Source organism: Schistosoma mansoni, assembly GCF_000237925.1.
Source record: "Schistosoma mansoni, WGS project CABG00000000 data, chromosome 3 unplaced supercontig 0105, strain Puerto Rico, whole genome shotgun sequence".
NCBI classification, from domain to species: domain Eukaryota; kingdom Metazoa; phylum Platyhelminthes; class Trematoda; order Strigeidida; family Schistosomatidae; genus Schistosoma; species Schistosoma mansoni.
This window is the reverse complement of record NW_017386009.1, coordinates 1155591-1168919: the sequence shown is the minus strand read 5'-3', so window position 1 is coordinate 1168919 and position 13329 is coordinate 1155591. Positions and strand designations below refer to the sequence as shown.

General features: G+C 37.3%; 1 protein-coding gene across 1 annotated transcript in view; it reads left to right on the top strand.

Annotated features, from left to right (window-relative positions):
- Smp_163040 (hypothetical protein) overlaps positions 1 to 13329 on the top strand; it is a gene marked incomplete at both ends in the record, with an annotated part of 75345 nt that overhangs the window by 56803 nt on the left and 5213 nt on the right. Inside the window, 6 exon segments of the mRNA XM_018791317.1 lie at positions 2837 to 3082; positions 4443 to 4869; positions 5889 to 6177; positions 7814 to 8151; positions 9132 to 9370; positions 10912 to 11006. Coding sequence (XP_018645529.1) covers positions 2837 to 3082; positions 4443 to 4869; positions 5889 to 6177; positions 7814 to 8151; positions 9132 to 9370; positions 10912 to 11006 — 1634 coding nt within the window.

The following is a 13329-nucleotide window of genomic DNA, read 5'->3' as shown; positions in this document are numbered from 1 at the left end:
TGTTTTAATTCATTTGAGTTAACCATTGGTATATGTTAACCGCTTGTATTCACTCGCCTTCATAGAATGAGTAAGTTCTATCGCGAATCGAACTTCGGAGATACTCAAGAAATACCATCATAATAGTCTGTATTTTTATCTCCATCCCCTCTTGTATCCTCTGGAGTAATGAAAGGTGATTGTCATAAAACTTATGAATCAAATATATTCGGCAGTGGAAATAAATATCATGGGAGGAAGACTACCCGATTGTAAATGTCGAAAGATGAACTTGAATGACTAGTCACTATTTGAAAACTGTTTATGCATGTGTTTTTGAATTATTATAAGAATTTAACTTAAGTATGGGAAATCAATTGTCAGCGTGGTGAATCTTTATCGACTGGGATGTTTATTACATGTATTACATATCCCCATCCACCGACTGATGTTGGAGTAGGTTGAAAGGGAGCTAGAGGAGGCCAAACAATGATTCGGCATCAATCTATGTAGATGCTGACCATTGGACTGTTGCATATAGGCAGGAACATGGATATTACCTGGTTGAGGTACACGTAATTTGCGTAACCAATGGTTGTAGACTTTGGGTAACCTCAGCTACTCTGGGATTTTCTTTGACAATTTCATTTGTTTGTGTTAAGGTGGTATGAGAACTTGAATTGATGTGGGCATGTGCCAGCTTTTACTTTGCGTATAACTGGCTGACTGACTGAGATTTTTATAAAACGGAGAAGCATGTCATTTCTTTGCATATATATATATATATATATATATATATATATATATATATATACACTAAATGAGCTCTGATTCTTTCGGAATACGACCATGGATTGTCATTCAAATCATGAACCAAAATTAGATCATTATAGTAATCCTGAATGCACTGAAAGACCATTTCATTCGTCGGCAAGGTGCATCGTCATATCGAAATTAGGTCTTGCTCACGAAAGCTGAAACTCTAGACCACTGAAGCATGATCCAGTGGTGTTAATATCTAACTTCAGTAAATCCGCAGCATCCGCCGATCATTTTTATTGTATTTGGTTGGTAAATGCCTCACAATAAACACGGTTCACCTCGACTGGTTATGGGTTCTCATTAGAACTCCAGAAATTTTCTCTCGAAGCTATCCACTAGTGAGCACATGATAATTTTCAATCAGGAGTAATTGAAATTGTTGAATTTCATTGATGGTCCAACCTAAATCAGTTAATTATTTGAATGGAATTCAATAATTTTCACAACCCCTTACTGACAGCTATAGAATGTTGATGATTAAATATCTTAAAGAGTTTATTATGCCATCTTGAAAGACAAATGAGTGCTTCACAAGCAAAATACTGTTCATAGAGGATTCCAACACTAGCAAAACTATATATCTTTACTTGGAATACATCTATCATAGTCCTAACAAGATACTTTTTAGTGAGAAAAAAAGTTATCATTTCAACCCGTTCCATTAACTTCATTGTAGACTTCATATCTTTTCATGTCAAGAAAATTTCCGTAATCTTTTTTTAAAAATGGACTATCTCCCAACCATTAGCATTAAACAACAATAAACATTTCACAGTACATGCATACGTACATGCGTAAACTGGAGTTCAATTCATGTGACCCTAAAAAAAACTCCCCGTTATTCATTATTGATTATTCAAGGTTTCTTAAAAGATTTCTAAAAAGAAAATATACAAAATGATACTTTATATACTTCACATTCGCTTTTCATCCTTTCAATTTCGTAAACAACACCCCCGCTACGAGAAGGCAATGATTGAGACTTCCCTGACAGAGGCTATATACGCATGGTCATGTGAGAGCATTTGGAGAGGGAGAGCGGATTCTCCCCACTCTCAGCTGTACCAGGGTATTTGGGGGCATCTGTAATTCATTTGAATTCAAAAGTGTTATTGCAAGGAATAATTGACTAATTTCCTAATTTACTGTTCCATTTTATCCACTTTCTAAACTACTTCGTTAAGTTATGTAATACCATTAAAGGGAATTCAGCAAAGAAAATTTTCTTTTCAATGAAATCATTTACTTTAGCTGTACATTCGTATTTATAGTTTTATGGTAAATATATATCTATAAAAGGAAAAGATAGAATAGATTAGATCATAAAATAGTTTAAGACTACAAATCTCCTAATGAAATTACATAATAATCGAGGGGGAAATAAGGTTAAGGTAATTGATTTCGTGGAAAAAATATTTTTCTTCGCTGAATTCTCCTTATTTATATATTTATTTAAACACATAAATATTCGTACAAGGAAGCACCAGATAAATATGCGCCGCACAAATCTCATTTGGTTTGTGTGAGGGCTGTGATACTGTTCAGGTTCTCAGACTGAAGCAGGTGGTTTTCTTAGGAGGCCACACCCCGAGCCTTTGACGTGAAGGTCTAGTCCACAAGGCAGTAAAGCATCGTGAGGAGATGCAGTTCCATGGTAGCCGGTGACCAACCATTGATTCATACGCCATTTGTTACCTGAGGATACTGGAGCCAGTCCATGTGCACCATTGGTTTGGAATCAGGGTTTTCCAACTCCCCTAGGTGGACTTTCCGTGTCCACCAACCCGGTTAAAGCACCGGACATTCTCTTTTCGTCCTCTCAATTTCGTAAACAATAGTAATGCCACAAGAAGACAGTGAGTAGGACTTCCTTGACAGAGGCTGTATACGCGTGGTCTTATTTATATTCAATAACACAATGGGTTACTTTAACTATATAATACGTTTAAAGAAAAACCGTAAACTTTTCTTTCTCAATACCCATGTCAAAGAAAAATCTTCATTATTTTCTTTCTTTTTGTTACTTTTAATGTAGCATATTTTAGATACGATCATTGAAGATTTACAAGTTATAGGTAAATTTCTTACTTCAGTCAATACGGAATTACCCGATTATTCATCTGTATTAAATCGTTCTAATTATTTACCACTTGAATCAAATAATAATAATAATCATAATTATCCTAATGAAGATTCATCATCGATTATGTCATCATATTTATTATATCAGTCAAAGATGTCAATTCTATGCAGAATAGGCAGTTATCCTATTGGTGCAAAGGTAAGTTTACAATAATTTTGTTGTATATGGTGTATATTGAATCGAATTTTAATCATTTATTCTTCATTGACTGTTAGAATAATTCGTGTACATAGATTGAAAGGTACCTAGTTGCGATCCACGTGATTATCATAACTGATTCATGGAGATGTCGTGTGATGTGATTTAGGATCAGTAGGAATATAGGGACCCCGCATCACCACCCATCACGTCACCGACCAACGTGACTGGCCGCCTGGTTATGTGCAGAGAGCACTGAAAGTGCCGGGGATCGAACCCGGGACATCTCGCATGCGAAGCGAGCGCTCTACTACTGAGGAATATAGGACTTATACATTCATTATTTGTCTTTTAATGGTTCTTTGATCTGACTTTTACTTAAAAGAACAAATAAATCTTCCATTTAACCCTAGGCTAACCCTTGTTTGTGTAATAGTGGTAGTAAGAAGCTAAATATGAGTTACCTTGGATGAATTTCTTTCCAGCGCTCATCTATCCAGATGGAAATTCAGAATAGAAAGCGGGAAAACAAAACGGAGGCAAGTGAGCCAACTCAATTTGATCGAGTGTGAGTCAATATTTATAACTAGACATAAATAAGCTACAGATACGTAGTGAATAAGATAAGTGGTACATATACATACACTCATCTTTAAAAAACAGTCAAGGTTAATAAGCGAATAAACTGACAAGGTCAAAGTATGACTGAAGAAGAATGACTAAACTCTTTTACCCGGAAGCTGGAATAACTCATGTGGGTTTGATATGGTACCGGACACTACAATCCTTTTCTTAGATATCCAATTTTTGATTTGTCTTTTACTCTTTTTCATTCTACCAATTTATTCATTCTATTCTAACTCATGTTGTGTATGTCTAGCATTTTCTGTTGCCACTAGTACTACTAATTGAACATTTCATTTTGGTTGAACTAATTTGTTAGAATAGATTGATCTGATGCACATATGTGTAGCACTTTCTTCGGGGCTGTGATTGACATATGACTATGTGTATAGAATTAGTTACTATTGCAGTGAATGAGAACACAAGTGGGGACAAAATGTCAATCAATTGTCTCAAACTTCACTGTTCCTTCTACAAAATATCAGTTAATTATCTGAGACTTGATTCGTTCTTCCTTTTCCACACCGATCAGTTTCCGTTCTCTTCTTTTCAATCTTATTAACCTTCTGCTTCTATGTACTTCACTTTCGTTTGATGATACATACTACTTATATCAGTAGTACACACCACACTATTACTGTTATTGTGCAATCCATTGATTGATTAGTTACCGTTTATGTTGTGTAGTGTTTACTACTGTCTTCTGTATGTGTGTTTGTTTATTTTATACTTTTAGATTTTAGCTAATCATGGAATCATAAATCGTCTAACCAATTGTGATGTACTCTCATTATCAAATTTAGCTAATTGTTATTCTTACGGTCTAGATTGTTTATATATTTGTGAAGACGATAATAATAATAATAATCAACAATACCAAGACATCAGTCATCGATCAAATGAATCAAATCAATTAATGGATTTAATTTGGTTCCGTTCATCTAAATTTCAACGTTACCTCTCCTATTCGTCATCATCATCATCGTCTTCTATTGTTGGAAAAAGTGATCATTCTATTTATTGGGATTTTATTGAATCCATTATTAGTAGTATAATGATAGAACCTGGTTGTGAAATAGACGAGAATGAATTAATGAAAATTAATTGGGCAGGATTGTTGATTCCAACATTAAGACTTTCAAAAATTTTGATAAATTCATTAGGTAAGTTTTTATTTGTTCTTTTATATACTGTTATGCTGCCAGGGAAATCCTACTCACTGCTTTCTCTCAGTGGGGGTGTTATTTACAAAACTGAGAGGACGAAAAGCGAATGTCCAGTGCTTTAAACGGGTTGGTGGATACGGAAAGTTCACCCAGGGGAGTTAGAAAACCCTGAATTCAAACCAATGGTGCATATAGGCTCCAGTATCCTGAGGGAACAAATGGCGTATGAACCAATCGTTGGTCACCGGCTACCATGGGACTGTATCTCCTCACGATGCTCCACTGCCTTATGGATCAGACCTTTAGGTAAATGCTCGGGTGTGGCCCTCTAAGAAAACCACCTGTTTCGGTTCAGACACCTGGGCAGTATCAAATGAGATTTGTGTGGTGCATATGTATCTGGTGCCCCTTTGTACCAATATTTATGTGTTCAAATAATATTAATGTTGTGTTGTGCATTTTGTTTTATTGAAACCGTTAAGGATATCATTATCTAGTTTGTTGTTACTTGTCAAATCTAAATGACTAAACAAATCTCGGAAAGATATGTATTGATGTTTAATACTATCCATACAATTCGAAGCTGTGTCATTCAGCTTCTCTAATGTGTTACAATAGTGTGTGTTGTTCGAATCACATAGAAAAATGACCAAATCAAAATGTATTCATTGGCTATTGATCTGAGCTATATTGACAGATGCATACTACCTGTTCGGGTTCCGAGTAATAATCGCGATTAGTAAACAGGGACGTGATATAACATACTCCAGAATTAGTCACAGTTGGCTTAACGCGTTTATTCTGTGTATTCATCTGCCCCCAAATGCCCTGGTATGGCCGAGAATGGGGAGAGTCCGCTCTCCCTCTCCAAATGCTCTCACATGGCCATGCGTATATAGCCTCTGATAGGGAAGTCCTAGCAAATTACATTTCTGTTATTTCTTTATAGTACTAGTTTAAAATTGTATTCCTTTGTAGGGTAATACAACTTGATTTTTTCTTTTTTTTTATTCAAGGTACAACACATATGTCTATTAATCAACAAATTGTCAATTTCCTACATACACATTCTAGTTCATTAATGTGTAATGAAATACAATTAGCCAGTTCAATTGTAACATTTTTAAGCCGACAAGATTGGTCTTACATTAATCATTCAAATTCTTCTTCTTCTTCTTCTACTAATCAACCAATTAATTCAAATTGGCTTATACAATGGATTGCATCAGAAACAAATCTTATAAATTTGTTTAGTTTAATTATGCCAAGTTTTAATAGTCCAGTTAGTATAATGTGTTCAGATGAGTAAGTTTATTCTTTACTACTAATATCATTACTATCAGTAGTAACACCAATATTCTAGGCGGTTGTTTTGTCCGTCCTATAAGATTTGCTGTTTAAATATATGTATCCTTCACTCATGTCATAAATAACATTCACTTGATTAAAATGTAGAAATGATAAAACTGAGGCGTTCGGTTTTATTTTATCTTACCTGTGACGCCTGAGAATATAGGCAAAGAGGTAGGTGTTATTGTTATTAACAGCTATGGTACTACTACTAGTATTTAAGTACTTATATCAAATCAACCCTTTAATGATTGTTTGACCTTATAGTTTATTTTCATAGTTGAATGCGTGAGTCAATTGAAGCTAGACCACCAGGGAAAACCTGGAAACACTGGACGGTCTTGTTGTGGGACTCCTCAGCAATGCGCATCCACGACCTCGCCTTGCGAGATTCAAACCCAGGACCTACCAGTCTCGCGCCAGAGCACTTAACCGATAGACCACTGAGCCGACATCCATGGTGTTAATTTCCAACTTCAACCTATCCAGTCAGTTAACCAAGATTCTTGAATTGTGATGACAGAATTGTTATCTCACAACAGACGTGGTTTGAACTCCACCGGTCACTGCTTCTTGCTAGAACTCCTGGATTTACCTCTCGAAGTCAGTCACTAGTGAAACGGCCGTCCAGTGCTTACAGGTTTTGTGTGGTAGTCTAGTTTCAATTTATTCACGCATTCATTCTATAAAATACTAAATCTCCACAAACAACCCCTTCTGATAATTATAGTTTATTCATTTATGTAAACACATAAACATTGATGCAAAGTGAGCACCAAACTATATATGCACAACACCAAACTTGTGAGAGCTGGTATGCTCCCTGGGTGCCGTGACCGAAGTAGATGGTCCCCTTACAGGATCACTCTCCGAGAGTTTTACCCATACGTCGAATCCGATAGGTAGTGAAGCAACGTTAGCAGGTGCGGTCCATTAGTAGTCTGTGATTAAGAATAGGTTTATATATACGATTGTTTCCTCAGAATCCTGAAGTCCATTTACTACATCATTGGTTCGGAATGAGGGTTTTCCAACTTCCCTAGGATCCTCCTCATCTACCTACTCAGTTTAAGCTCCAGGCATTCGCTTTCCATCCTTGCCACGAGAAGGTAACAAGTAGTAATTCCCTGACAGTGGCTATATAAGAGCATTTCGAGAGAGAGAGCTGAATCTCTCCACCCTCTGCTGTACCAGAGCATTTAAAAGCACGGCATTAGAGCAACTATATAAGTCTCATTACAATAAGGATCCTGTCAGTCACTTATAAGTCGCTTTCCATCCTTGCGACAAGGTCACGATTAGTTCTTCGCTGACAGTGGCTATATGAGAGCATTTCAAGAGGTAAAGTTGACTCTCTCCACCTTCTGCTGTATCAAAGCGTTTTTAGATTAGTTTTTTTGGCGAGTTGGTTTTCTATGGGATGGGGTTGCTAACCCCATGCCCAACCCTCCTCCTTTATCCGGGCTTGGGACCGGCAGTAGCCCCCGGAGGAGCTACAGGCGGAGTTCTGTATCAGAGCATTTGAAGGTAATTCTTTTTATACATCATTTACTGACTTCATTTCATTTTCATTTTCTTTCTTTTGTTTTAGATATTCCAATCTTCAACGTGAAGTTATTCAATCTAAAATTCTAAATCATACATTTGAATTACTTATCAATTTAATTCATCCATCTAATATTCATTCATTTACTGATAATGATTTAAGTAGTATATATAAATTTCAAAATAATTATTTTGCTTTTGAATATTCATTTATTGAAACACAATATATTCAATTAATCTATAGTTTATTATTTATATTAACTGGTTATATAAGTATACCAGAATATAGAATACGTAAATTTATAACAGATAATATAAATAATCATACTACAGCACGTACATTATTTCAATATTTTAATCATTCAATAATTCATTCAGAACAAGGTAAGTAAATTTGATGATTGTTTTCTTTGATAAACTTGTCAGTGTATTGCCTTTGACTTTACTTAGTCTATGTTCCTTTTAAATTCACTTAATATTGTTTGTTTGAATCTTCCCATTGATGTTTTTAGGACTGCAACTGGTCACCCCATTGCACAAGCAAGTGACTATCAGGACTTAGTGGCCGAGTGGATAACGCGATGGCGTTTGAAGCAAAAAGTACTGGGTTTGAGTCCCAGAGTGAACATCAACTCTGAGATGTAGGTACATCCAGCTGACGAGTCCTAAATAGGACGAAACGCACGTCCTGGATTCCACTGTTAGCCACTATCCATCTTTGCTTACTATGTTCTTTTTATTTATTTAAACACATAAATATTGTTACAAAGGGTGGTCTTCTTAGGAAAGCTACACCCGGAGCATTTGACCTAAAGATCTGATCCACAAAGCAGTGGAGCATCGTGAGGAGATGCAGTCCCATGGTAGCCAGTGACCAACGATTGATTCATACGCCATTTGTTCCTTCAGGATACTGGAGCCCATGTGCACCATTGGTTTGGAATGAGGGTTTTCCAACTCTCCTAGGTGAACTTTCCGTGTCCACCAACCCGGTTAAAGCACCGGACATTAGCTTTTCGTCCTCTCAATTTCGTGAGCAACACCGGTGCCACGAGAAGTGAGTGAGTAGGACTTCTCTGGCAGAGGCTATATATTCGCGTGGCCATGTGGGAGCATTTCGAGAGGGAGAGTGAACTCTATTCACCCTCGGCTGTACCAGGGCATTTGCGGACCAATTCCAGATACTAGATGAACACCAACCATTGTTGTTGGTGAAAAGTGCATCCTATATTCCATTGTAAGCCATATTCCATTCATTCTTTATAAAGTATTGCATACTTTGACTGATTAGTTGTGGCGTAACGTATATTTCATTTATTTAGATAATCATTTAATATCTATTCATGTTTTGTTTTTAACTTTAGAAAATTCAACATTCAATGTAAAAATTCAAAATACATTAACATTAATTGTCAATTTATTACAATGGTCATTGAAATGTCTACGAAGCAAAGAGAAAATTTGTTTAGCTTTAATCAATGTTCAATTTCTCAATAGTAGTAGTAATAGTCGCACAAAAGAACCAACAAAAAGTAAAATAATTGGTGAACAAAGGAATCAACAACAACAACAATTTGGACAATCGATTGTTCAATTACTGAATGTATGTTATCGTTCGTTCACTTTCTTTTTTGTGTGTGTGTGCGTGTCTTAATGTCTATTCTCAGGTTGTTATTGTTGTTACCCCTCGTGGCGGAGCATAGGTCGCCCATCAGCATTCTCCATCCAACAAATTTCAAATATTACATAATAATAACACTATAGAACTGGATAAATTGACGGATTAAAGTTGAGGAAAACTAAAAAAAATTGATCAAAGAAAGATGAAAATTGATTTATGGTTTGAGAAGGTGTTATATGGCGAACTTAGATTTCTTAGTTTATCGCACGATACCTGAGCACTTGAACGCTAGAACATTCCCAAGTCACAAATCAGAAGATAGAAGACAATTAGAAGGAATGTTATTCCAAACAGTGTCGATTATGTTACAAAATTGTCAGGTATTTATATTTTTTAGTAGAAACAAAATCATCATTATAGTTATCCAATCCGCACACAAGGAGTTATCAGCATTGTCAAATAGGGAAGTTCCTCGTAGCAATTCTAGAATATGCTTCCAAAAGTTGATTGGATGGAATATGCCGGGCTCCTTCTGGGCTTCTTAGAACTTCCTCGACTTCACCTGTGGACCATCCTCACAGAAGGTGAAATAAGATATTACGTAATTGATCCATAAAAATAAGAAGTTAACCAGGGTAGTCACGAGATTTACAACTCTGTTCTTTTTTGGAGATATATGTTCCGTTTTTTTAAACTGCTTTTATAGTAATGGCCTCAGTAAAATGTAATAATTTTGAAGTTGATCGGATATTGATTATTTCGGTTGGTTTTGAAATATCAATATTGTATCCACTATCAAGCTGTTGACGGGGAATTGTACTGTTAAACAAAAATATGTTGACCTCAATTGTTGTGAACTGTCTTCATTTGGTTAATCATGATCTCCAATGTGAAATATTTGCTCATCGAATAACTTGACCTCTATCTAAACGATTTTTCTCTCGTATAAACTATAGTAATATGTTAACTACGAAGAAAATGAAGTAACCACGTCTAATAGACTTTAAACATTCAGTTATTTAATTATCAGAAGGGGTTTTGTGGAGATTTAGTAGCAGTGACCAGTGGAGTTCAAACCACGTCTGTCGTGAGGTAGGAACTCACTGAAGACAATTGGTGATTGGTCGCTCAACTTCGTGGATCAGTTGAAGTTAGACATTAACACCGTTGGATGCCAGCTCAGTTATCTATCGGTTAAGGGCTCTAGCTCGAGACTGGTAGGTCCTGGGTTCCAATCTCGCGAGTGCGGGTTCGTGGATGCGCACTGCTAAAGAGTCCCATAATAGGATGAAACGGCCGTCCAGTGTTTCCAGGTTTTCGATGGTGGTCTAGCTTCAATTGACACATGCTTTGAACTATGTAACATTCAGTTATTGGTCTTCCCCCTCCTATTTTATCGTATTTTGTATATAACAAGTAGTGCTGTAATATTGTACGTTATGTTTGCAAGCTAATCAGTTACTTATTCTATTAATGTTTATTGTTTTCTTAATTTTTGCCTTATATTTAAAATAAAATCATAGTGTGAATCATTCAGTGAAAATCTGCCAATCAATGAATTAAAACAAGCATCATCCATCATATTCAAATGCCCCTTACAATTATTAAATTCTGTTGAGTAAGTGATCAAAGAGAGAGAGATATATATATCATTCAAATTTGTTATTCATTTATTTGTTTTGTTATTTATCGCTACATGGAATGTATTCTATTAACTTTGTCACGCCAAAGCTCGTGAAGAGCAGACTAGAGAATGCTCGTCTAGCTTTCGCCAACTTGCGTCATTTATGGTGTAAGCGAGATATCCGACTACCAACCAAAGGACGGGTTTACTACGCAACAGTTCGTTCCGTCCTAGTTTATGGCAATGAAACATAGCAGATAACAGTAGAGGATATTCGTAGGCTACTAGTATTCGATTATAGGTGTCTTCGAAGCATTGCTTGTATATCCTGGGACCACCGCGTAAATAATGCAGTTGTTAGGGAACGGGTACTAGGTAAGGATGGCAAATCGATTGATGAAGTAGTGAAACTTCATCAGTTGAGATGGCTGGGACACATGTTACATATGCCCAACCACCGAGTGCCCGAGAGCGTCGTGGTAATCGGTGTTCAGGCATACGTAACACGTGGCCTAACCATCTCAGTCGATGAAGATTCATCACATCAACTGATTTACCATCATTCCCTAATACCCTGCGTCTAACCTCGCTATTACTTACCCGGTTATCCCAGCAGATGCGAGCAATATTTCTAAGACATCTGTGGTCAAATACTAGTAACCTACGAGTATCTTCTACTCTTAATGGCCATGTTTCACAGCCGTAAAGTAGAACAGAGCGAACTGCTGCGCAGTATACTCGTCCCTTAATTGATAGACGGATATCTCGTCTTCGCCATAGGTGACGTAAGTTGGCAAAAGCCAAACGAGCTTTTTGAATCCGTGCTGAGATTTCGTCAGACACCAACCTATTAGGGCTGATCAGACTTCCAAGATAAGTGAAGTTGTCGACGCGTTCGACTACTTCACTCCCTATCCTTAGTTCAGGTGTTGACGCAGGCCAGTCCTGGAGTAACAATTTACATTTGGATGGGGAGAAACGCACCCCAAACATCCTGGCATTATTACTGAGTTCCAACAGAAGACTCTGCATTTTGTCAGCGTCTTCACCAAACAGGACTATATCATCTGCGTATTCTAAGTCGCTTAGTGGTCCCTCTGGTAGGAGATCAATTCCTGAAAATTCAGTCGACGAGAGTGTTATTTCCAGCAACAGGTCTATAATGAAGTTAAACAAAAATGGGGATAGTGGACAGCCTTGACGGACACCACTTGAGGTTGTAAATCATATGACAGTTCGCCATAAGCTCTCACTCGACTGGTAGTGTTCGAGTAAAGAGCCTTCACAAGGTTTATGTACTTCTCAGGTACACCTTTCAATGACAGACACTGCCACAGAACCTCTCGGTCTACAGAGTCAAATGCTGCTTTCAAGTTAAGAAAAACTATCATTGTCGGACGCCGATAAGCGTGTCTGTGCTCTAAAACTTGACGAATGGTGAATATGTGGTCGATACAGCCACGACCAGGTCTGAAGCCAGCCTGATTTTCTCGTGTTTGCAGTTCACGAGTCTTAGTTAGGCGCCTGATAATTATTGAGGCTAGTATTTTAGATGCTATGTTAGTCAGACTAATCCCTCTATGGTTATCGCAGGATGATTTTGACCCCTTTTTATATATTGGGATAATCAGTGATTGTGACCAGTCGGATGGGATTACGTCCGTCTCCCAGATTTTAGCCAGAATATTAGTCAACCTAATCGCTAAAATTGGACCACCATATTTAAAGACCTCTGGAGCCAATCCATCTGGACCAGCTGCTCTTCCTCGTTTCAGATTACTTATAGCCTTTTGAACTTCAAGTAGGGTTGGGGTGCCTACTTCAATGTTCCATTCAGGTTTTCTAGGAATAGTGGGTAGTTGTGCAGTAGCTGAAGGCCAGCTAAACTGCTCCTTAAAGTGTTCCGCCCATCGTTCTAAACGTTTGGGTTGAGAACAGATAGGGGTTCCGTCTTTTTCCGAGATTGTCTCACTTACACTTGACTTCTTAATTCCGGTTTCTTTTATTAGTCTGAATAGTTGCCTGGTGTTGCCTACAGCCGCTGCCTTTTCCATCTCTTTTGCTTTCGTTGCCCACCACTGCTCACGATCGTTCCTTAGACTTTTAGTTAACCTAGATCTAATTTCTTTACGCTCTTCGTCGTGTTTAGAGCCTGATGGGATGAGTTTACGCGAATCCATCAGTGAAATAGACTTAGAGGAAATCCACTGGTTTTTTGGAGCCCTATGGTTTAAATGACTAATAGATGTTACTGCTGTTTCCACAGCTGTTCGTATGTCTTTCCAAGCGGCATCTGGGTCAGTCTCGTTTACAGAAC